This window comes from Delphinus delphis, chromosome X (assembly GCF_949987515.2).
Source record: "Delphinus delphis chromosome X, mDelDel1.2, whole genome shotgun sequence".
Taxonomy (NCBI): Eukaryota; Metazoa; Chordata; class Mammalia; order Artiodactyla; family Delphinidae; genus Delphinus; species Delphinus delphis.
This window is the reverse complement of record NC_082704.1, coordinates 121,831,684-121,857,703: the sequence shown is the minus strand read 5'-3', so window position 1 is coordinate 121,857,703 and position 26,020 is coordinate 121,831,684. Positions and strand designations below refer to the sequence as shown.

Here is a 26,020-nt window from a genome sequence, read left to right as displayed (position 1 = left end):
CCTGTTCTCACAGACGACCGCCCTTACGGGCTCTGACACGGTCCTGTCCCTTCCCACCTGCGTGTTGCCCTTCACCCCGGCTCCGGCAGCACGTGACCTGTCCTCACTGCCTCTCCATGCCCCGTGTCTCCGGAGACCCCGCTCAGATCCTGCTTCTTCAAGGAGCCTTCCACGCCCACCCAAGTTCATCCCTCTGACCCCACCCTGTTCTGCAGAAGGCCCTGCACTTCCTTTGGGGTTTGCACACACCTCGCCATCGCACCCTGCCTCTTCCTTATGGGACTTTGGCTTATATCCTACGGAGCTGCTTAATGCTCCCTGTTCGTGCCTTGGACCAAGAAGAAGGTAGGTTCCTGACTCAGGGACCTTTTCTGAGCTGTTACTGAGAATTCCTGAATGTCCACCCTTCGTACAGGAGTTGCCTAAGTAACACTGGTGATTTTTAGTGTACTGAAATACGGTCTACCGAAACGTTCTACAGGATATATATTTGGTCAAGAATGGATAAAAATTATTCTTATTTTGAAGTAATACACATAGTCTGCAAAAAATTAGGTTGACTGTTGTCATCAGCCGTTTATGCAGTTATTTTATGAGATGAACAAGCATGGGATATCGTTTGAATTACTGGGTTTTCCTTAAAATGAAAGAATGTGAGTCTACTTTTAGTTCTTCTGGTGGTTACCTGCCCCCACTTAAATGTATTTGTCGCTCTTTTACTTGTTATGAATTTAAAAACGGTGTCTATTGAACGCCTGGAATTAAACATGAGAAAAATCAGCATGCTCTTCCTCGCACTTCCACGTTCCACTGCATTTCCTCGGATGATGTTTTTATTAGTTACGTCATCATCTCTACATTGTCATGGTTGATAGCATTTATTTTCTTCTCTGTGACCCTGATTTCCACAGGTTTCACCTTAGTTTTACACTTAAACACATCTTTTAAGTTTACAATGAATCTCTCAGACACGGCTTCTCTTGGTTGGTAAGAATTCAACCTCTTTCTGTTTGTTTTCTTCATGAACCTATATTCCCTGCAGTGGTGTCTGTTTGGACATATCTACTTGTATCTTTTAAAAGGTATGGACAGTTTTGGTTGCATTCTGGGACATACAGGCTTTCCTTCAGGTCCTTTTATATATTGTTCCACGTTCTTCAAGCATTTCCTGTCTGACATGGAGAAATCTTAGCTTCCCAGATTTTTTTTTTTTCTGAATATCTGTAGAATTTTTTCCGTAACTTAAAATTGCAGTAATTTGCTAGACTATTTCTTTGTGAATTAATCTATGTAAACAGTGCCTTTGGTTTCACTGGGCTATTTCTGTCTCCAGGTTCAAATTTCCCTGTATTTCAGAACGTTCACCGTGAATGCACCTTTGACTATTTTGTTCCTGTTCGTTCGTTGTTAATGTTGGCCGGGCACCGGTTTAAAGGTGGTCCATCTCTTCTCTCTGCCTCTCCTACTCACTTTTCACTCTCGTTTCTTTCCGAGGCTGCCCGCCTACTTCTCACTCCCATCTAATGTATTATCAGCTCCTCCTTCAACCCTTGTATCTCTTCTTTAAACTCTCATCTCAGAGGAACACTATTTGCCTTAACTGCTGACTTCTCGGACGTCTCTTTGTTCACGGGCTTTGTGGCTGTGGTATGTGCCTCCATCCATCATGTCCTGTTCTTTGTTTTTTCCTTGCAGCATCTCTTCAAAGGCCTCTGGCCAGCCACCAGCTTTTAAAATCGTATTATTTCTCATGTTTGAAGGAGACATCTATGAGGACCAGGAACTAGATTGAGCAAAATCTGAGGGAATGGGCAGAAGGGTGAGCTAGGTAGGGTGATGGGCCGCTTGAGTTTCCGGCTGTGGCTCCAGGGGTTTTCCTAACTGCACCGGGCCAGTGGGGGAGTGCTGACAGCAAGCTGTCTGGGCTCAGCCTGAGGCTGTGCATTGCGCAGAACGTGTCACAGTGCTTATCTCACCTTGACCTTTCTATCTTCACCAGGTAAGGGTGAGGAGTTGCTCGGCTAGGTGACCTCGTGACTTCTCCACTTCGCCAAACCCATGGTCTGCTTCGAGCAAAGGTGGCCTGTTGGCTTTTTTCTTACTAATTCTTTCTCCGCCCCCATCCTATGCCAGGATGGAAGCATGACGTAGGGAGGCTTCCAAAACCGGCCCGCGCACCTTGACCCTACTCTTCTAAGCAAGGGGTCATTGCTTTTCCTTTTAATGTGCGTTGCCCACTTTGGGTAACTCTTGAGTTCTGCCGTTTCTGCCCGAGTCACGCAGAAAAAGACAGCTTGTCTTGGTGTCCCCATCACCTTCATCCAATTCTCATGCATTTGGCCATCTTTCTGCATGTACTGTGATCCAGGAGATGCCTAGTTTCATCAAAGATAACATTTTTTTTGTTTCTTATTCTCTTGGTTGTGTTGGGTTGGTTCCATAGAAGAAATGGGATGGAAATATGTTTGTGCAACCATTTGAAATTGAAAGAGTAATTCCTTCCTTTAGAGCCACCTCTTATTTTTCTCCCCAGTGAATCTGATACCATAAGGGAGGGGGGGACTTGAATGTCTAACATACATATATTCAAACTGTCACATCTCTTCTGCACAGGTCTGCCTGTCTCTGTCTCTCACACACAGAACATTCTATGAGGATACAATGGTACTTTTCAATGCTATATGTGGACAGACTGTGTAAAAATACAACTTACTAAATGAGGATGAATGGAGAATTTAATTCCTTATGGAGAATTTAAATTCTATCAGAGGAATGGTATGTAGCCATAGTAATTTTTTTCTTTAATTCAAAACAATTAGGTTGCATAGGTCGATACCCACATTCAATTTTCTCTAAACTATTTTGATTGAAATGTACCAAAGGAAAGATAGACAGAAAGATAGGTAGATGATGGAAACATAGGTAGATGACAGATCGATCGATCGATCGATCGATCTCGGTATGTAGATGTATGTATAATAGTTATTCCTGTTCCTACGATCATTTCTATTTTCTCCTTTTCCTTCCAATTTCCTCCGCAGAAGGCATCTTCTCTGTCTGAGCTCAACATGCTCTTGCGCAAAAGTCTGTAGGCCCAGGTTAGCACAGCAGGTATTTACATGAACAGCAGGGAAGGATCATCTGGGGCGTGTGACTTAAGTTGGCAACAGGAAAAGGTTCCGATTTGTTGTATAAATCATCCTCAGAGCCCCCAAGAGTGCCACACGCAGACCCTTCTTTTCATTTCCAGGGTTTAAGATCACCTTTTAAACACAGTTAAAACGAGGCAAAGTGTGTAGATTTCTGAAAAGAGGTTAAAGAGAGATGGTTTTGATGCCTCTTGCTTGTAGTAGCTGTGACTTATTTCAACAAAATAAAAGGTTTAGAAGGAGAGAGGGTTACTCTCGCTCAGTGGGTAGGGAAAACATTCAACACTGAAAAATACACCAGTGTAAATCTCAAAATTCATACCACTATGGTTGGGTGGAAATTAATAGATATCATTTAGTAACTTCATATTATCATGGATTTGTAGTGAACTAAAACAGGGCAACTTTAGGGGAAAAAGTCATACACTTAAGGGAGAAATGAACCCTATGTTTAACTCTGAGCTCCACATACCCCCTAAGGATGGATATTGCTTTCTCCCCCGACTGCCCTTCCTTTCTTAATGCAGAAAGGTTTCTTTTGAATATTTCACAACAGACATTTTTTTTAAGGATGGCATATTTGAGTCAGCCGTCACCACGGCTTATTTGAGAATTAATCTGATACTTCTAAGTTTATTTTGGAACTTTCTTAAAATAGTGTGTAACAATGTTAGTTTGGAAACGACTCTCCAGTGGTGAGTTCAAACAGTTTACGAGTGCTGTTGTGGGTAAGTGTATACATTGGGGGTATAATATTGGCATTCTCCTGGGAAAACTCTGAGTCTGGTAAGTGGAGAAAATGGTGCAGAATGATGTTTGTTTTCTAAAGTTTCTGCAAGCCACCATCCAATTTGGATTATGATTTGGAAGACTAGACATTCCAATCCTGAAAGGTATATGTCAGTTTCTTTCTGTGCGCTCACCCACTCCGAACCTCAAGGTAAGGAGAGCGGGTGAGACACAGCAAAGAACATCACACAGACATCTACCATTTTAATATTTTATCCAAAAAAGCCCGAGCACTCAGCACGGAGGAAATCTCAGGACACTGAACTGTCCGCCCTCTGGGTTGCATTCCCACCGAAGACATCAGTCTGGAGACAGAGTCTTTTATGAAGTAGGGCTGCAGAACCAGCCCCATCTCTACTGCCCCAGGAAAAGTGGTCCAGCATGGCGTCATCCTCATCTTCAGACCCCAGACATGAGCATCTGTGCCATCCTGGAGCTTGGAGCGTGCCCTAGGAGGTGGCTTAGGGCAGGATGCCCCAGCCCAACCTTCGCCCACCGCTGAGAAGAGCCAGCTGAATGCTGCTACTGTAGGGGTGGACAGAGAAGAACACGCTGCCATGGAGAAGGATCCCCACAAAAGGGTTAAAAAAAAAGATGAGGGTGATGTGCTTCCCTGCACTCTCCTGGAGAGCCCAGGGCACCTCATTTTACAACCTGATCTTGCTGCCTTTGTGCTGCCCACGGTGGCGGCGGCTCGCTTCCAGCACCCGATAACTAAATAAAAGGAGCTGGCACTCGGGGAGGCCATGAATGCCCACGGTCAGCCGCCAACCTCTCCAAGGTCCCACGAAGTCCCCACTCAGACCTCCTTCCTCTGCTGCCGTGCCTCCTATTCAAAAGCCTTCACTGTCATTAACCCGCCTTTTCTTTCCTTGCATCGACAAGTGATTCCCGCTGATGAGCGGTTCTCAGCTAAAAATGAGCAGGAAGTGCTCTGGTTAAAGAGGTTAGGAGCGGAAGTCGCGTTCCCCAGGGCATTTGCGTTTTCACAAGGGGGATTCATGGACATATGTGGCAACATCACCATGGAGTTCTGTGCAGAGAGACAGGGCAGGAATGAGCCGGGTTCAGTGCAGTGAGTGAGATTTGGGGTCAGAAGTATTTGTCGGCGGCTTAAAGCATATACGCACGTGGCTGCTTCCTCGGCTGTAAAAAGACGTCTGTTTGGATGAGCACGATGTGGAGAGCTAGGGAGGACGGAGGTCCGAGAGACCTTTAGCTACTTGGCTGTGCTGGATTCACAGGGTTAAATACACTTTCGGGGTAAATGCCAAAACACTTCATGAATTCTTTCCTCTGTGCTTGCCCTCCAGCCGGCCGGACTCAGCCTGTTCTGTCCTTCCCCTTCTCTCTGGGGTCTCAAGTTTTGAAAGAGAAATTTCAACTCTGTCCACCAACCAGGATTCCTCGTTCCCTTTAGGATCAAGATAAAATTACTTCACAGAACTCTACCATCTGGAGTTCTGAAGCATGTCCTTCTCTTTCTAACCACTTTGAATTGTTCAGTCCACAGAAAACTCCAACAAAGACAAGAGACCCCCTCCTGGATCCTTTTTGCCCTGGAGAGACCACCCTGTCTTTGCTGTCCTGATCAGTAAAACTTCTCGGGAATCTTCTCCACTCATGGTGCCAAGCCCTTCACATTCACCTTCTCCAGTCTGTCCTTGGTCCCCAGAACTGATCCTGTCCAACCTCAGGTAACTAGACCTTATGTCCACTTCTCTGCCCCGATCGTCCTTGGTCTCTTGGCAGCATGTGAAGGTGGACTTTCAACTTTTATGATGTTCCAATCACTTCCCTGTGACCTGTTTTCATTGGACACCTTCTTGTGTTAGGACCCAGATTCTCCTAAAGCTATGCATTTTCCTCGAAGCCAAGCTTTGGCTTATCTTGACAAACTATCACCAGAAATAGACTATAAACCATGAAGTGATTTGAACTCCTTCTCTTTTACTTTGTCTCTTCTGTTGATCCTTCTCACCAACATCACTTACTGCTATGCAGGCGAATGCTATCAATATTTTATTTTTAAAGATTTTTTTGATTTGTAACATTGTTAAAGTCTTTATTGAAATTGTTACACTATTGCTTCTGTTTTGTGATCTGATCCCCTGCTTCTTAGGTCCCGTGGTTCTGGGGATTTGTGACTTCTAGTGTACTTGATTCCAGGGGGTCGATCTCCCCGTGGATGATATCAGTGTGCCTAGCTTCCAGTCTAACGGAGAAATCTTAATCCTTTATAGGTGCATGTACCCTGCCTCCAAGTCATTCCTGTGGCCCAGCCAGCACTGGCTTCTCGCCTGTCCTGACGACCACGCAAGCTCCCCAGGTCCTGAGCCCTCGCTTCTGGTGGTGCAGCTCCCGCCTGGGTATGACTCACTGATTACAGGGACTGCTAAGCCTTCTCCTTTTTGTTGGATTAGATGGAGAGGACCCAAAGAGGTGAGCCTGGGAATATGGGAAGAGATAATGGCCGAGGAGTTCAGGGAAACATAAAGCACAGACTCAGGGAGAGGTACAAAGTCCAAACAAGATCAAAACAAAGGAAGCCATTCCTCAGAAGACCAAAGACCAAGGACAAACCCTTAACAGCAGCTAGAGAAAAGAGACAGATCACCTTCAAGAGTAGGAACAATAGCTGGTTGTTTAGTCAAAGCTATGAAACTCAGGTAACAAGGAAATCATATCTTTAAAGGGTGAAACAAAATTAATCTCAAACCAGAATTCAGGATCCAGTGAAGACATCCTTAAAAAGAGTGGTGAAATAGACATGTTCAGAGAAACAGTTGAGAGAGTTTGACATCATGAGACTCATATGTAAACATTAAATGGCATTAATCATTGACTAGAATTTCTAGGATGATATGAAAGCTTATTGATAGTAGGAATCCTTTTGGTTCCTGACTTTTAAACAGAATGCCGATTTTACCACCAATTAGAGCACTGACTTGGCTTACAGAGAAATAGGTATTCTTTATAATAAATATCTATCCTCATCTGATTAAGACCTTGAATATGGAATGTATGCCAATTCTTTCCTAAAGTGGATTTTGAAAACATAGCATTTTAAGTGACTCTGCACAATATATGAATACCCATCCCTCTGACGAGGTTTTCAATAAGCAAATGTATACTACAGCATGTTTCCCAAGGTCTCATGTTTATTAAAAGAGATGTAAAATGACGTCATTTGCAGCAACACGGATGAACCTAGAGATTATCATACTAAGTAAAGTAAGTCAGACAGAGAAAGACAAATACAGTATGATATCACTTATGTGTGGAATCTAAAAAAATGATATTGTACAAATGAACTTATTTACAAAACAAATATACTCACAGACACAGAAAACAAACTTATGGTTACCAAAGGGGAAAGGCAGTGGGAGGGATAAAATTAGGAGTCTGGAATTAACATATACACACTACCATATATAAAATAGATAACCAACAAGGACCTACTGTCTAGCACAGGGAGCTATACTCAATATTTTGTAACAACCTATAAGGGAAAAGAATCTGCAAAAAGTACCTATATACATATAACTGAATCCCTTTGCTGTACACCTGAAACTAACACAACACTGTAAATCAACTATACTTCAATTTAAAAAAAGAGAGATGAGAAACTATTACGATTCTTAAATACTTCTTTGTACAGTAATTTTCATCCCCTAGAGAAACACATGGTTAACATATTGGTAAAACTTGAAAACATTTTAATGTAAAAATACTCATTTTCATATACAGTGTTGCAGAAAGCCATGTGGAACTTGGGAAGCATTGGCATTTGCAGTCAACAAAAGCAACACTGTAATGCCATGCCTTAACACCACGCGGGCGGCTTCAGAGTCTCTAAGCAGCTCTGTGACAGGCACCCACCACGGTGCGGGGGCCTGTCCTGCCCCTTGTCAAACAGGCTTGATGCTAACCTGGTACTGAAAAAAGATCTGGAAGCAACTCAAATATTTTTATGACTGAAGTGCAACAAGATAAACACCCTGAGATGTGTTCCTATTCAGTTTTCTACGACTATGGAGCCTGGCATATAGTAAGGAAATAACAATCCTGAATTAGTTCAATCCGGATGACAGTTTTTCTGATGAAGCTAGTTACAAGCAAGAGAAATATCCAATGACTAACGAAGGTGACAGAAAGCAAGTACTCCACTGTACAAGATACGATCTGTTAAAGAGAATCACGAGAAACCAGAACATTTTGAGGCATCCTGAAAATCTGCTTTCAGCGTGAGCTGCTCAGACAACAAATACCCTTGGTAAACCAAGTATCTCCAACCAACAAAAACTAGTGGAGAATGCCACATGGACTCTGACATAGGAGTAACTGTAGCTGCCGTTTTATAAATCTTTCATGATGTGCTAAGGATTCTCATCCCATGTGTGACCTCAATCAACTCTTTACACCAACACTGCAAAGTATTCAGTAACCTCATTTCACAGCTAAGGCATCTGAGGTGGAAAGGGGCAAAATAAAGTGACACCACTAGTCAGTAGCAGGGCTTCGATCTGAACTGAAGTTGGCCTAATTTGAAACCCCTTGCTCTTTAATTCTCATTTTCCCTTTACAGAAGATGATGATGGTGATGATAATAATAAGAATAATAGAAATAATTCTAAAGACTGTTGGTGCTAGACTTAGGTCAGAAAGCCTTTCTATAAGGCCAGGGAAGTTTCAGCTTTATCCTGTGGAATAGTAGAGCGTAGGCAGTACACGATGTTAAGCAGAGGAATTAACACCAATAGGCAAAAACTCATTATTCTTTGTTATAGAACTTGTTATCGTGTGCAAATTTGTTTTTAAAATGTGGAAACAGCATTCAAAGCATGCCAAATTCAGCATCAAACCGTCGATGATATTCAAAGGTATGTGCACTGAGGTTTCTAAACACTGACTACCGTGGCAGAGCAGAAGTAATTCCTATTTCTTAGTAAGTCAATTGTCTTAAGCGTTATGTGGGTGTCTTCCAGACCTTTTCTCTTTTCTATAAATCACTGAGCTCTAACTGAAGACTTATTAGGTGGAAAAACTCTAATAAGTAGTAAGTAGTACGTTCTTAAAAGTGTTCACATGTTTCATTTAAGTGGGATGAAGAAGAGAATGACCGTGTCATCTCCCGGTGGCTGTCATCAGTACCGAAAATCCTTCTGAAGGACAGGTAACATATGAGCCAACAGGTGCAACTTAGGGCACAAAACGGTGTAACTTCTATTAATCCCTGAGGGTCCTAATGGAACACACTTTAAATGAGCTAAGAAAGTAAGACAACTACTCTTTAAGCTTTCTTGGCAGCAGTCATTCTGGTCTAACTTTTCATTATTATACCTCTATGAAATTGATGGATTATTCCGTGGAAAAACACCACTGAAATGTTGTATTGCTTCAACTGCTTCCATCAGACTCACGTAGAAAAATAAGAAAGAATATGTGGGCTTTGACCACACATCCGTATTCCTCTTTTATACAAAAAAGTACAAAGTGTTTGTCTGCAGAGTTGGCTAAAACCACAAAAACACCACCACCACATTTAAGACCACATTCACCCTAGAGAAAAACTGACCCTGATCTACATCATTAAGAGGCATTAAACCTGTTTGTCTTATTCATGCAAAATGGCTTAATGATTAGAAAACAGCAACACAAATATTTTGGAAGAATGAGATACCAAATCACGTACGTGACCATTTCACTGAGAGCCTTTCTTTGCTGTACGCAAAGACAGCATGGTTCACCTAAAATATGTAAATGCCTACTATATATAAAATAGATAACCAACAAGGACCTACTGTACAGCACAGGGAACTATACTCAATAATCTGTAATGACCTATAATGGAAAAGAATCTGAAAAGGAATATATATATATAATCAAATCACTTTGCTGTACATCTGAAACCAATGCAACATTGTAAATCAACTACATTTCAATAAAATTTTTTTTTAATATGTAAATGCCACTTTACCATGTGAGCACTGTTTGGGTTAAGAGAAAAGAAAGTCAATCATGTATGTTTTGCATTTATGTTTTACATTTGTTAGACGATAATTTTTTTTAAAAAAAAGGTAAAATCATACTCCCATACAAATAAAACATGAACAAGTAAGTGTCAAAACTTTTATTCAATTAAACACACTGGTGAGGGAACAGTAAGATGTTACAACTGATTCCAAGGAGAATTCAAAGAACAGACACGTATACAGCACTCAAGAATGTTGAAATGAATTTGCTGAAATGACGTAAAATTGGTCAACAGCCAGAGACAACCATGCACAGATAATCATTCCCCCTGACAATCACATACATCACTATCACCTTTCTAAGACTCACAGAATTGAAAATTAGCTCAAGGACAATCAATAACAGAGACCAGGGCGGGACAGAGGTGGGGTGTCCACCAGTGGAAACACCCTGTGATTGTATTGTTCCCATTTTCAATGCCTCTCACTATATTCCCATCACAAAAGGCTGAGTAAATCTACTAAAAGCAGTTAATCACCAAAGTGTAATGTCCAATAAATTGTTCCAAAAATGGGCTACGGCTCTCGGTGGTACCAAGGATGCACTCTGAAATCCAATACTATCTGCATCAAAGAATGTATTAAAAAATAAATGTTCTTAAAGGAAATGATTTCTGAGGCAGAAAACATTCTGAAACGTGGATATGCACCTCGATATAAGATGTAGGCTACCAATTATATTCACACTGAAAGGGAACAACGGAAGATACGGTTCACAGTCAGTCTCTCAGTAGAGGTCCACAGAGATTTAAGGGCACATAAGGAATGTCAACATTTGCTGATAAAGAGAATGATTTACGAAAACCTCATCCTTCATGCGGATTTCCCACTCAGATTACAAACCAAACAGAACTACCATTACCACCTCACTTTTATTAGTTGCTAGCGCATGTTAAGATGAAACACTGAGGAGACTGACACAGTACACAATGTATATAACTAAAATAAATATGTACATACACATATACACATAAAAGCATATACTTATATGTATATATATTTTACATTTTCCAGCCAGGGTTGAGAACAACGAAGAAGAAAAAGAAATGAACCCAAATTATTCAAATACTAAACATGACTATTCAAGCGACAATTTCCATCTGTGTTCTGGGCTGTCTCTCTTTTGCTTTCTGTCTGTCACGTTACAGTTCATTGACCCTTTAGAGAGTGTGGGCCAGACCCTCGTGGGATGAGAAGGCTTCACAGGCTGAAGGACTGTTCACGTGGAGGTCTGGGAGCTGGGCTTTCCTCTGCCCTTCTCCTGGGCAGCGTGGGCCACACGTGTGGGCGCAGGAGCCTCTCACTCATAGGGCGGCAGACCGAACAGCTCGGGCTGGAAGTCCTGCAGGGAATCCAGCACGAGGGTGGCCTTTGTGGTCAGGTCTCGGTTTAAGTTTCCGTCGGGAACCATGACCACCTGCATCCCAGCTGCGAGGGCGGCCTCCACCCCATTGGGAGCATCTTCAAAGACCAGGCACTGTGGGGTGAGGAAGAAAGAGAGGGTTGAGACGGCCTTCTCTGTAACCACACGTCTAGACTGGGCTTTCATTGCCCGCACCACCGTCAGCTGAGTCAGCTCGGTGTTCTGCGTGACACAGAAACGGAGTGGAGGCTGTCCGGTTTATGGTTTGTGGGGAGAAGAGGGCGCTGGCCCTTCTGCAGCCCGAGTGCGTCCCACCACGTCACTTTACAGGGAAGAGGTCCATCTTGGCCCCAAAGTGCTACCGAAATGTGGCACAGCTGAGTGGAAAGACTGGATTCTCGGTTTACAAATTTATTTTAATTGAATCATAAGAATCTGTTCAATTGATAATTGACCATGCTGAGCATGAGAGGAAGTTGTGAAAAGTAAGAAAAAATACGCTTTTTAGGTGTAAAGTGACTTCAGAGCTGGCAATGTTTCAAGTACTGCAGTTTGGAAATTAAACCGTTAGGATGTTTTAGTGAAAAACTTAGCCCCTGGGGGTACCCGTCACGCACCAAAAATCTCCCGAACACAAAGACGGAGTACCAGGTGCGGTACCTGTTTCAGCTTATTCAGACACCACCACTAAACGGGAGTGTCTGTGCCCCCGCTCGCGTCAGGAAGCTCCTCAACGTGCCATCCTGTGACCATCGCTACTGCGAGTTTCACGTCAGGACTCGCTCCAAATGCGAGGCAGAAGTCTACCCAGCGGTGAACGGGTGTGTCACCTTTTTATCACCTTCCTTCCGAGGAGAGCACCCACTGAGAAAGTTTCCCTTGGCTCCTGGAATCCCACACTGAATGTGAAAGCAGCTTTAGTCTTTTCCATTAAGATTCTGTAGGGGCTGGACATGTATAAAGAGGGCTCCTCCCGGCACCTCTGAGATGCTCTCCTGTGCCCCTTCTTCTCCACAAGTGCCCGAGGACGCCCGGGGGTGGCCCATGTTGGACCTGACAGTCTCCCCCTCACGTCCTCCCAGCCCCCGGCCCCCCTGCCACTGATCACAACGACTGCCCCCAACCCCACTTCATAGGTCGCTGCGGTCCCAGCCGCATGTGCTGGTGACCTGGAAACGGCTCCTGGGCACCAGCTGCCAGGTGCAGCCTGACACTAGAAGGTCTGCATCCTCTGATGTCTTTAAGTCAGTGGAAAACGCACAACACACACAAACACATACACATGCTCTCACACTCTTACTGCTGGTCTGCTCTGGAACAGGTTCACTGACTTCTTTTCTTTCCCTCCCTCCTTCCCTTTCTCCTGGAGGCTGAGCCGTTTATGAGCTGACTCCCCCCAGGGCCGAGGTGAGGACCGAGCGAATTACTACTCGTCACGACAACAAGCCAGCACTAGGCACCTCAGAGAGCGGGCTGATGCCCGCGACACAGCGCTGAACTGGACGGTCCTGGGCACACGGAACACCCAGTCCCACTGCCTTCCTGTCAGGCTTCCTGTGGCCCCCTGTCTTGTTTCAAGCTCTCTGCCTCTACCGAGAGAAGACGGTTTCCCTCTCAGGGGGGAATGACTCCGCTTAGGCCGCCGAGGTGCCGTTTCTTAGTTATCTCATTCAGAGAGTCCCTGCTGGTGACGTTTCCGTCCCTGACTTTTTAAAGTTATGACCTGACCATATTCTAAACGTCCCTGTTGTTTTACCTGGGACCATGGACAAGCACTTAAATGTCACCTGCTGACATGTTGTTCTTTGAATACGTGAGATTTTTAGGCTTTGTGCAGGCCGCCTGTGAGCTTTCAGCGGGGCGGAGGAAGAGATTTTGTTGATTCCTTGGCGTAACGGTGCTTGGCTCCAGTCGTGAAAACAGCTTTTTGTATTTGTGGGAGGCTCCTTCCAAGGAGCATGTGGGCAGGTGTGAGGAAAAGGTGGTGGCTCAGAAACCGTGGCACTGAGCAGAACAGGGGCCCAAGACACCTGTCCTCATCTGAGAACAGTGGTCAGCCCATTCACACCTGACAGCTCACCCGCATGCCCTTTAAGCTCCAGGAAATACAGATGAATGTCCACATGCTCTGTCCACATGCCGTTTAAGCTCCAGGAAATAAAAGGAGGAATGGTGGCATGATCGGGAAAAGCTCCGTAGGTACTTACAGCTAATACAGGCGGCGTAACTGACATACCCTGTTTCTGAAGGTTTCACTCTCTCTGCAGGCGCGCACCGTTTATTGGTTTCTGTTTCCAATTTATCCTTTGTCCCCACCTAATTCTGGAATGAATCACCCCAACGCAGCACGGAGATGTGAAACGCGATGTTTAGGACGCATGCGGCAGAGTGAAGGGTGGCAGGCATCAGGGAGGCCAGCCTGAAGGACGACAGGGAGGAGGGATGTGTGAGGCTTGTGCAGCAGGAGGGCCGTTGGAAGTGTGTCCAGGCAGATAAGTAAGGCTGGGCGCTCGAAAGGACTCAGGGCAAAGCCCGGCAGACAGGACGGGGAGTTTGCACACAGCCTCTTGATGCCGACTGTTCTGAAAGGTCAAAAGCGATTGTAGTCTGTTGTAAATACGGTCGGAAGAATAGCAGAAACCCTGATTGTATACATTGTGTCAGGAGCTCCTAAAGTTCCTCTCCTTTGCCTCCTCTCCTGCGGCCAACAAACGCCTTCCACGAGCGCCAGCTGGACCCTTCCCATGGGTCAATAAGAATCCGAGAAGTGCGGAGAAGTTAAAAGAGAAGTTGACGTTTTTAAAAGCAGACTGTAATAGGGAAGAACAAATACGACTCCATATTGGATCTGCTTCTTTAACTTTAGCCTTTGTACGCTATTGCTTTAGCTTCCAGTTAAGAATGTTGCCTGTAGCCTGAAATACACAGGAGAGCCCATTCTCAAGGCTCTGACCTTTAAAGGTGTAACACCTTCCCATTCAGGTAGAGATAAAAAGTTGCAGAACAAAGAATACCATTTGTCTTATTGGAGGTCTACATGAACACCGCGACCGGACCTATGTGGACAGTTGCAAGAACAAAGGATTCTGGCACCAAGAAGTTTGCAACGACTATCCACGCTGCTGCTTCAACTTGCCTCTCAAAATGCTTTGCTGAAACCCTTGGGGGAGTCTGGAGTTTGGGGGGCATGAGCCACCGTCTGCTTGCCAGGCACTGCGGTAAACCTTTCTCTGCTCCAGACTCCAGAGTCTGAGTGCTGTTTGGCCTCAGTGTGCGTCATCGGGCACACACGCCGCGTTTGGTATCGGAATCGGCCAGTGCATTGGAGGGTGTATGATACAGGAAACTGGACCCCTCGGTCCCTCTGCCCCGGCCCTGCCCTCCTCACAAAAGCTGAACAGAGCAGCCAAATGCAGGGCAGGAACCACACACACGACGCGGATCCTGCGGAGGACAGCACCAGCGATGGGTCCAGGTGGCCGACCCCAGCCCTGGCAGCACACGGACAGCACCAGGAATCGTAGGGCTTCCCCTCCTTCTTACAAGCAGCAGAAATACAAAGCAGAACAACTAGATTTTGGAGCACCTGTGAAAATGCCTCAAAAGGTTTTTATGTGCTCCTCATGCTGTGCCCTGATTCCTAAGACCTAAAGGTCTTCTAAGGACCACTCGTAGGGAAAGTTACCCAGAGCCTAGAATCGTGCACACTGTATGAACAGTCATCGCACGGCTTGTCTCTACTGAAACCAAAGAATAAACCTTTGAACGTTACCTGGAAAGACTATGCCTGTTCATAACAGGACTTAACAGTCATAAAACCACTGAATCATAAAACCACTGAAAGACATAAGCTAAAGCAATACAGCTCACACCTTACACAAACAAAGAGGAAGTATGTTTTCCCGGCAAGTACCAAAATATGTCCGGGCAGTTTCTAAGGGCCACATGTGGCTAACAGACGCTGGCCTTTGTCTCTCTTCTTCCTTTTCAACACTTCATTGTTCCCTCAGTGACCAGACCAGCCCTTCCCACCCAGAACTGACTGGTTGCACCTAACCTTAACTCGCTCACACCTACTTGTCAAGTGTGACTGGAGATGTGTACTCTGGTGTCTGCCGAAGAAATGTCCCTGTAAGAAAGGCTCTGCAGGGGCTGCAGCAGGTGCAGAGGCCAGGGGAGTAGGACGCCCGCCCTCCCTCGCCCACCTGCACCTCGGCCCTCGGCCCAAGATTCTGTGGACGGGTGTGGATGCAATCGTTTCACCAGTGCAGTGAGTTTTGGAGCACAGCACACATAGCAGGTACCCCAGGACACACTTCCAGTACTTCAAGGAAGCTGCCGGTCAGGAGTACTCTTCTCACAGCTGTGCTTGGCTGTAAGCAGGCAGGGCTGCGGGGAAGGCGCCCTCTCATGGTGCCAGGCCAGGAGTGGGTACATGAAGACCGCCTGCTGAATTCGCGGAGGTGGCGGAAGCGCCCTGGTCGGGACTCAAAGCGACACAGGGGCCGCAGAGTGTCACCCTCGAGGGCAGCGGCCAGCCCAGCCCTCTCCTGTCACTGTCATGGCTGAGGGATCTGAGCCTGGGAAGCTCAGAGGTGAGCTGAAGGTCACACCAGCAGGCAGGTGACAGAATTTGGGAACTGTGCCCGGGTCTCCAGAATCCAATGTTCTTTTTCACTTTACCAAGCTGAAAGCTAAAATATATCTGAATTCCATCTCCAGGAGAGCAGATGAGCTTAATTAAACTGTAGCTTGAGGGGTTTAATTTAGAAAGAATGACATTTCCAACCACCAGGTAGGTGAAGGGAAGTATATCAGGGGCTTATAGCTCACGGAGGTGCCGAACCCACTTCTCTGAAGGTGCTCAGACTCAGGAGCGCCCTGTAAGGCGGCCCACGTCCGCGACCGTCGCCCACGCTGCTCGTCTGAACCACGGGCTGGGGCGGGGTAGCTAGGAGGTACTTTCAACAGGAGCATCAGGGAACTAAGATGGCTCATGTGGTAACTATGGAATTGCACAGAACTGAACCTTTGTCTGACGGTGGCGGAGAGAACGCAGGGAGGTGGATGGGATTAGGGAGATCCTTCAAAGGCAACAGGGAGTTTGATGGACAATGCCCTGGACGTTGACGCAAAGGAGAGTCCGACCTTTCTGATGCGGAGGGCACTGGGACTGCCATTTTGGTGGAGGGAAAGAGAGCTTGCTTTGTGACAGCCTGGGTTTGAGTCCACTGTGGGAGGGCCTGGCAGAGAGATGAGGGGCCTGCCTATGTCGTGGGTGAGAGGAGTGGGGCTGGGTGTGAGCGGAGTGGGGCTGGGTGTGAGAGGAGGGGGGCTGGGTGTGAGCAGAGGGGGGCTGGGTGTGAGAGGAGGGGGACGGGGTGTGAGAGGAGGGGGGCTGAGTGTGAGCAGAGGGGGGCTGGGTGGGAGCGCACGGGGGGGCTGGGTGTGGAGTTGCAACCAGGAGGAGGGAAAAGGGGAGACAAGGAGGGGCCCGAGACAGCCTCGCATTTCTCTGAGATGAGCAGACGGCCCAGGAGGGATGGAGCTTCAGCGACAGTGGGGGGCAGAAGGGGAACCAGGTGAGGCAGCAGTGGGGCCAGGTGAGCTGCAGCCCCAGAAGCAATGTTAGACCCGTCTGCTAGGTGTGTCATCAGATGGCCTGGGGCCCCCTCCCCTTACTTCCAAGGGATGGTTTATACACTGGGTTCCCACACGTTCGGAGTTATGGCCCTCACCGTGCTTTTCCTCATCAGCTCAGGCCAACAGGGACTCATCTTCAATCCCATGCACCTATTCCCTTCAGGTCCAGACCCACCTGAGATGACACTTGATAACTAATTTTACATTTCAAACAAGTACAAGCGTACATTTTAAGTGGTACACTTTTCTGGAACTAGTGAACTTGTTCCATGTGATTACATCGTCTCTAGGGAAGGAAGCTTTTCCTTTTGCTCAGTAACACACAAACTTTGACATGAAGTCACTCTGGTTCACTCTGAAGCCTCTCAGGGCCTGGCATTACGTGTATGCAAATTTAAGTACCCCTAAAGCAGCATCCGTGATTTTTCGTTATATATAAAGCCATGGATAATCCAAATCTAAGCACTAAAACAGTTTTCAACTAAACCACTACTTTTAAGTTGAAACTTCCATTATATCACTTCTGGCAGTAGATTTGATTCTATGCATTAATTTTATAGTATCAAGTTCAATTTTCACACTATGAGGCATGAAAACTTTGAGGAGGTCTTAAAGTTTTTTGATTAACTTTTTATTAACAGTGCTCATATATAAGGTTTAAGTTTTACTGGTCTCCTTGTTCTTTGTCAGTGAATTACCCATAAACAAGTACCACAGTATTGTGATAGCAAATATGTATACACTTCATTACATGTTTACTTAAGTACTGTTGTAAAAATGACTGAAGTTTGCATGTGTTTTGCTGTTAATTACTACTTTTGTTCATATTCTTCATCTTTTTATCTATCCATCCATCCACCCATCCACCCATTCATCCATCTATCCACCATCCATCCATCCATCCACCCACCATCCATCCATCCAAGCATCCACCCATCCATCCATCCCTATCTACCTACCTACCTACACACCCACCCACTCATCCACCTATCTATAGGTAAAGCAGATTTGAACTGTGCTGTGGTCTTCTACGTAAGTGTCTGATGCTGAGGTCAGTATCCCCTGCACACTGCAGAGCTGCTGTCTTACTGAATTAATTTTAGTCTGAAAATAAAAGAATAAAGCCAGTACTGAGATAAACATATGCATAAAAAAATCCTCTAGAGTTACAGGCTAGATACACGAATGAATCACACCACTAAATGGATTCCTTTTCCTTTTGAGGAAAGCCTTTGAAAAATGTAGTATTTAACAACTTGGCGGGCATGGGCGGGAAGCTTCCTAAGGAATTCTCTGTCATTTTATTCATGAAAGCTACATCGTGAGGCCCTCTCGTTGTCCATCTTAAAGTATGTGCGTGTAAATTAAGTGCTGAGCAAAAGACTTCAAGATAGCTCAAAAACCTTTTTCTCATTTTCTCTTTTAATAATACAGATTCTGTGTTCACCACTTTGTCAGGAACCACTGAAAAGCCCAGCAATGCTCTCAAAAGCTCTGCGTATTTTAAAGATTCATAAAACAAGTGTTATTTGTTTCTAAATGGTCATCAGAATACTTTCTTTCATCTTCCTACCTCTTCTACATATTCAAGTAAATGGGCAAAATCAGTGTTTTCCTCGGCCTTCTGCACGCTACTCGTGAAACACAGGTTTGACTCAAGGTCCCTATCAGTTTCACGTGTTGAGAGCTAAGCTATGACGCCAGCCTTGAAGATTATCCCCCTGCATGGCTACCATGTCGAAATACATACTACGGGCCGAATTGTTTTCCACAAGATTCAAACGTTAAACCCTAACACCCAAGGTATTTGGATACAGGGTCCCTAGAATGGTTTTCAGGTGAAATGAGTCCCTCATCAGAGAGGGTTAGGGTCCTTCCAAGAGGAAGGGGAAGCTGCTCTGTCTGGCCCTCCCCTTGCGCTCACCTGAGGCAGAACCTGCCAGAACCCTCCTGCTGGACGTCTGGCCCCCAGAACCACGGGGATACGCGTGCTGCTGTTTCAACCGCCCAGCCTGTGATAGTGCGCTCCGGCCGCCCAAGCACACTACTACAGTACGTCTAACAGAGAGCTGTGTGTAATCTCCAGGTAGCACTCTCTCGGAGGAAGAACCACTCGGAGGTTTCTTAGATCACAACTGCTTGCAGTTTGGGGAAAGGAAATAAATGTTTCCTGGATGACCTAATTCCACAAATGCCTAGAAGAGCAGAAGCACAGCACGTTTTGTCTGCCTTTGGGCATAGCTACTGAAGAGGCTTAAGCCATAAACAGAATGATCACAGGACAGAGGGCGCCTTTGAAGACCTGCCTAAGTGATTTTTCCACTCCGCCTGCAAACGTCGTGTACAGGAGGGGCTGACAGTTACTTTGGGAAGCGATACACACGCAGGGAAAGCCTATGTAATTACTGGACCTGGAGGGGGTTAAACTCTTCGTTCCCAAGCGAGGGGACGGACAGGCCGCTGTTCTGGGAGTTGACATGTCACTGCTGCCGATGCAGGAGGCCTCTCTTCAGTCCTCTGCATGCGAACAGCTGTTACTTATGGCCCAGCCACCTGTTTACAGGTGATGACAGGCCTATGAAGGCAAGGCCCTCCAGGATTTACTCTCTGGTACTTACTCTCTTTACTCGCCTGAATCCTGAGAACCCACTGAGTGCCCACCAACCAGATGAAAGCTTTCTTTTACACACAACCGTAGCTAATTCAGCACTTCTGGAAGTGAAGATGTGCTTAATTCCAGGGGAGGCTTCTGATCTTTTTCTTCATCTCTCAGTAGTTGTATTAATGTTCATTTCTAAACATCCATCAACAGAGGAATGCATAAAAAAGATGTGGTACATATATACAATGAATATTACTTGGCCATAAAAAAGAACGAAATTGGGTCATTTGCAGAGTTGTGGATGGACCTAGAGACTGTCATACAGAGTGAAGTAAGTCAGAAAGAGAAAAACAAATATCGTATATTAATGCATATATATGGAATCTGGAAAAATGGTACAGATGATCTGACTTGCAAAGCAGAAATAGAGACACAGACTGTAGGGAACAAATGTATTGGATACCAAGGGGGAGAGGGGTGGGGAGGAATTGGGAGATTGGGATTGACATATACACACCACTGATACTATGCATAAAATAGACAACTAATGAGAACCTACTGTAGAGCACAGGGAACTCTACTCAGTGCTCTGTGGTGACCTAAATGGGAAGGACATCCCAAAAAGAGGGGATATACGTATACGTATAGCTGAGTCACTTTGCCGTACAGCAGAAACCAACACAACATTGTAAAGCAACTACACTGCAATGAAAATAAAATAAATAAAATAAAGATAAACTGTCTACTAGGACGTCATTAGGTACGAGGTTTCCAGAATGTTCTTTGATGCAGCAGTCCAGAGAGATCTACTGCAAAAAGGAGATTCTTCACATTGAATGAGGGACTGGAGATTCGTGACATACAAAAATCAGCATAAAAAAAGTTTCCGGAAGGACTGCCCTGGATAAACCCATTGTTTCAAGTTTGATGGAGAAGTTTTGCAAATGTGGAAATGTTTTCAGAGAAAACCAATGAACGTCCCCCATAATTAATGCTCTGAGGAATACATCTGGGAAAAGCTTCAAGAAGATACACCTGACCATGGCAAACTTCACATTAGTGCAAATAAAGTCCTTGGCCTTTTTTCTTGGAATGGTCTGAATCCTCCCTGTACATAATAACTTTAACTTAAAACGCTTATAATGAATAAAATCAGATGATGCAAATGCTCACTTTAAACGTCAACCAGCTCTGGCACTTGGGTTACGCTTTTATTTCACTAGGAACGGAAGTGCGTGAAGACATAAGGAGCTCTGGGCAAAGGGTGCGCAAGAGGTCGCGTGGTCAGGTCACCCCGGAGGGGCAGGGGACGCTGTGGAGACGCATGAGGTCCCTGAAGGTGGGCGCAGAGCAGTCAGGAAGGCATCCTGGGTCCACGTGGGCCAAGAAACGTTCTCAAGAAGTATAAACAGCAAGCCCTGAGTTTGCAAGTCTCTTCTTGGGGTTTGCCAATGCGGGGGTGGGGCATCTACCAGCCAAGGGTCCAAGCTGACCCGAGCCCTCTGCATCGTGTGGATCCCTGTGTGGCCACAGACCACACCCTGGTTTTCTGCTTCTTGGACACTGGCCAGTGGACACTCAGCACGGTGGGGTGAGAGCCACAAAAACTACCCAGGACCGGGGCACTCTGTGGTCCTCCAGGGACCCCAACACGTGCCCCAGGGACCATGTGTCGTAGGCGCTTTTAGCTGCTGGTAAGAGAAACAACGCAAGTACTATTTACCTTCAAAACAGACTATAGCAACAACAGCAGTGTTTGCAGGCAGAACAGTCAAGTAAAGGACCAATAAATATAGCATTGTATTAGCTTTCTTCCTCTACCTTGAGAATATATTAGTGGGGTGAGAATGTTTCATATCCCATGCATTTACCTTCTTATAGACTTCAATCATTTCAGCCTCTGACTCAATTTTAGTGTCTAATAGAACAGGGGCAGTGAAGAGCTCCGACTCACAGGCACTGATACGTCATCCCAACTGGGTGAGTCCTGGTCCAGCCTGGAGCCAGGCCTGCCTGCGAGTGTGGCCGCCAGCCTCCTGGTGACCAAGAGCACCCCAGGACCTGCAGACAGGGGGCAGTGGGTCAGCAGCCAGGTGCTGTGCGGAGACTCTGGAAGAATCAGGAATGTGAACCCCTACGGAATATGATGTAGAAGCAGCAAAGAACAACGTAGAGGGAGAAAGTCAGCAGCAGAGGGCCTGGGAGAAGCTTTATTCCTGCAGCAAATGTCATTTCTAACATTTCTAATATTCTTATCTCCGTCCTATAAGTGGGAAAACTGGAACTGAGAGTAGGCACTGCGGTGGGCAGACTGGTCCCCAAAGATGCCCACCCCTGAAGCCCCAGAACCTATGAATGGGGTCCCTTACACGGTAAAGGGGACTTTGCAGAAGGGCTTCAGGCTATGGAGCTGGAGACAGGGAGGGTGTCCTGGCCGAAAGGCTGGGGGCTCCTCTAGCCAGGTGTGCCCCTGAAAGCGGAGCGCCTTCTCTGGCTGGAGGGGGAGAGATGCTGCAGAAGGAGTGATGTCAAGCATGAGCAGAGTCGGATGCACCAGTGCTGGCTCTGTGATGTAAGACCCACTGTCAGGACCAGAGCGAGACCTCGAGGGGTTGAGGGCGGAGCCCAGGACACCCAGCTAGGAGACGGGGACTCCAGTCCTACCTATAAGGAGCTGGGTTCCACCAGCCACCTGATGAGCCTGGGCATGGTCCTTCCCTAGCGCCTCCTGGGAGGAGCCCAGCCAGCCAACATCTTGGTTTCACGCCTGTGAGACTTGGAGCGGAGGACCCAGCTATGCCAGGCCCAGAATTCCAACCTATGGAACAGTGACATAAAAATCTGCGTTGTTCTAAGTCCCCAAGCTTGTGGTCATTTGTTAGGGCAGAGGTGGAAAGGAACATGGGCAACTGGTCCAATGTTAAGCACCAAAATTCACATTTAAAATTCACAAAATTCACCTGGCTAACTGTGGAGAGAATAATACAGTATACAACCAGCACACCCTCTGATTGTGCTAAGAGGCCTTCAGCTAATAAAACAAACCATGCTCTAATTTGCTGGTGGTCCACAGAAAGGACCCTGGCAAGAAACTCCCAACCCAGTGGCCAGTCTTCTTTACTTGTGCAGAATTCACATCCCAGTTCCTTCTGCATTCACCTGGGGACCGATGCTGCTGTGTTTTAGAAAACAGGGAGGGATTCCATCTTCATCCAGTTTACGCCCAAGACTCTTAGAATTAGGAAAGCTTTGAAGAACTGGTCCAAGACCCCCAGCATCCCTCAAAGAGATTTGGATCCTCTTGCCAGCATTTAGGACAAGCTGTTGCCAAGTCTGGACTTAAACAAGGGGGAACCAGTCATCCCCACTGGCCTGGGATTAGGTGGGTCCCTGGAACACGTAGATTCAGAGCTAGCACTGCACAGGATCTGGCCGATGGCGAGGACTCAGTCACCCTAGTTTAAACAAACAAAGTTCCGGGGATGTAGCCACTGGGGACGCCCTCTAAAAAAAGATCACCCTTGAATCTGTCAGATGCCGTCCACGGAAATTACTGGGGACTATTAACTCAGTATTTGTTTAAGCTAGCATACGAGTAATCCAGTGTTTCTGAGGTATCTTGTTCATTGTCGCTGCCTAAGAAGCCTTTGCAGACAGACTTTTTTTACCCCAATACAGCAACCCCCCTTCCCCGCTGATGACAGGCTAGTAACACAGAAGGGGAAGCTACGACAGAGCCCTGGGGTCACCAGCGAGGGAGGAAGCGGCCGGGCAAAGGGGCGCTGTCAGGAGCCAGGCAGAGCGACACAGAATCAGAGCTAACGACGCGAGCACACACGCGGTTTACAGCTTTACAAAGGCAAAGCTGGGAACGCAGGAAGACGTTCTTCTTAGCCCTGGCAGTTGAGTCACTGCTCCCCGACCCTAGCAGAACTCTGTGTGTCTATGAAGGTTACCTGTGGGTACGACTATTTAATTTTTCACAAATCCAAGATACAACTCATCCTTCTCAGTGTCTGGAGCCCTGTCAAATTTTCATTCTGTGATGGTGGCTTAAAATAGATGGGTTATATGTACATGCTGTTACGAGGGCCTAATGAGAACCATCATTCTTTCGGACTGCCGATATGTGAAGACTGCACAACCACACGTACAAACACACAAAGAACAGAGAAAACACGTGGTGCAACACAGGGCTCACAGCTCCTGGTGCGGTCTGGGGTGGGGGGCGGGGGGGTCCCTGGGGCTGGCATGGGACCAGCTGGCTCAGGTGGGAGCCAGACCAAGGGCTCCTGGAAAGCAGGACTCCCTGAGGCCCCGTGGGAGATGAAAATCCTTGGGGTGAAGGCAGGACTTGAGGTCATTCAGAAATGCAGAGGCCGGGCAGCTCGGCAAGCAGAGGCCTTCCCGCTGGCCAACCAGAGGCTGAATATTCACAGGAAGAAGCAAGAAAGTGACGATGGGGAGTTGGGGAAAAAACAGGGACCGCTCGGTGGTGAAGGGGGCCCAGAACATGCCACGGGAGCCCAAGGATTATTCTGAGCTGAAGACATGGGAGATCAACAGCTGCAGGGCAAGGCTTTTTCTAAATTCTCCTTCTCTTCCTAAAAGCAAAGCCTCCCTAAAGAACGCAACTGCCATAAATCCCCTCCCCAGGAGCTTTACAACCCGGGAAGGTTGACTTTTATGGCTGAAGAGAAGTCTGCACAGGTCAGAGCCTGGATAAGAAACTGTGTAAACAGACATCGTCATACAACCACCACGTCTCACATCTGTTCTCCTAAGAGCCCATTCATGTTTCCTAAAAGTCGTCTCTTCTACCAGAAGCGCCCCTCTGTCTCTCCCCAACCCCTGTTAAGATGGTATATAAGCCCCAGGTGCTCACTGCCTCCTTGAATCATATTTTTCTGGGAACTGCCTCATGCTTACACAAATAGAAATCTGTATTTTCTCTTGTTAATTTCTTCTGTCCGTTTAATTTACAGGCCCCCAACCACCAAACCTAAGAGGGTACAGAAAACGTTTTTTCCCCCCTCGACAATGGAATTTGGGAAAGCAAGCAACCTAGTCCACAGAAAGTCAGTAGGGATACCAAGCAAAGGCAGGCTGGATGAAAGAAAAGATGTGTAATGGGAGGAGTTATGAAAGGAATAGTTGAGATCTTTTTTTTTTTTTTTTTAATGAAGTAAGGGAGGGCCTGGTACATCAGGTTGCAAGAGACGTGAAATAATACCAAGACCAGTGACCAGAGGCCTCCGTATTTTCCTCAGTGGTTCTGGGTGACAGGGGAAGACGGGCATGAGGCCTGGGCAGCAATGGCCAGGGATGTGCAGTCTCCCTGAGGCCCCGAAGGTGGCTGACTACGGCCCAGTGACTCTCCACACCGCCAGGAGAGACTCGAGCACCACTATGCCCCTAATGGGGTGTTCAGAAGTGAGACACTGACTAAAGAGTATGCAATCCCCCAAAGACAGAAGCGCAGCTCATCTCACCTGGCCGCCAAGTTTTAACTTTCTTTTCTTTTTTTTTTTTTTTAATTTTATGTATTTATTTATTTATTTGTTTATTTGGCTGCTTTGGGTCTTCGTTGCTGCGTGCGGGCTTTCTCTAGTTGTGGCGTGTGGCCTTTTCAGTGCAGTGGCTTCTCTTGTTATGGAGCACAGGCGCTAGGCGCGCGGGCTTCAGTAGCTGTGGCTCAGGGGCTCAGCAGTTGTGGCTCGCGGGCTCTAGCGCGCAGGCTCAGTAGTTGTGGCGCACGGGCTTAGCTGCTCCGCGGCATGTGGGATCTTCCCGGACCAGGGCTCAAACCTGCGTCCCCTGCACTGGCAGGCGGATTCTTAGCCACTGCGCCACCAGGGAAGTCCTGTTAACTTTCAATCTGCCAGAAGCAACGCACCCACTTGATTCCCATTAATCTGGGAGGTGAAGTAGCTCTTCCAGCAGCAACACCTGACAGCCTACACCTGTCTGCAGACTTTGGCCATACAGACAATACACAATAAAAAGAGATACAGAGAATGATTTTTAAATTAACGTGTTTCTTTGTCAAGAGATTATGTAAAATATATTAATTGCCATTTCACATATTGAAAAGTCAAGTCAGGTGATGACTTCTGTAATTGAAGAAATGGTCTGAGTGTTATATGATGAAGACATTGTACAGTTAATCAGAACTCAAGTTAAAATACATTTGCCATTTTTTAACTCTCTAGGTATATAAAGGCTTAATGTGCGAGACTTTCTTCAAAACAAAACAAAAAAGTAATTCAAAAGAAAACTCTGGGGACTTCCTTGGTGGTCCAGTGAGTACAACTCCGTGTTCCCAATGCAGGGGGTTCCGGGTTCGATCCCTGGTCGGGGGAACTAGATCCTGCATGCGTGCCACAACTAAGAGTTCACAAGTTGCAACTAAGAAGTCTGTGTGCCGCAACTGAGAGCC

General features: G+C 46.4%; 1 protein-coding gene across 2 annotated transcripts in view; it reads right to left on the bottom strand.

The window, feature by feature from the left end:
* The window catches only part of PUDP (pseudouridine 5'-phosphatase), a 126,662-nt gene that overhangs the window by 45,439 nt on the left and 55,203 nt on the right, over nucleotides 1–26,020 (bottom strand). Inside the window, exon 4 of one of the 2 annotated variants that reach the window (XM_060001755.1) lies at nucleotides 10,057–11,450. The exons of the other annotated variant lie outside the window; for it this stretch is intronic. Within the exon in view, the coding sequence (XP_059857738.1) occupies nucleotides 11,274–11,450 (177 nt within the window). The 3' untranslated portion in view covers nucleotides 10,057–11,273. Of the gene's footprint in view, nucleotides 1–10,056; nucleotides 11,451–26,020 lie in introns of those variants that run through there. 2 annotated transcript variants of the gene reach the window in all.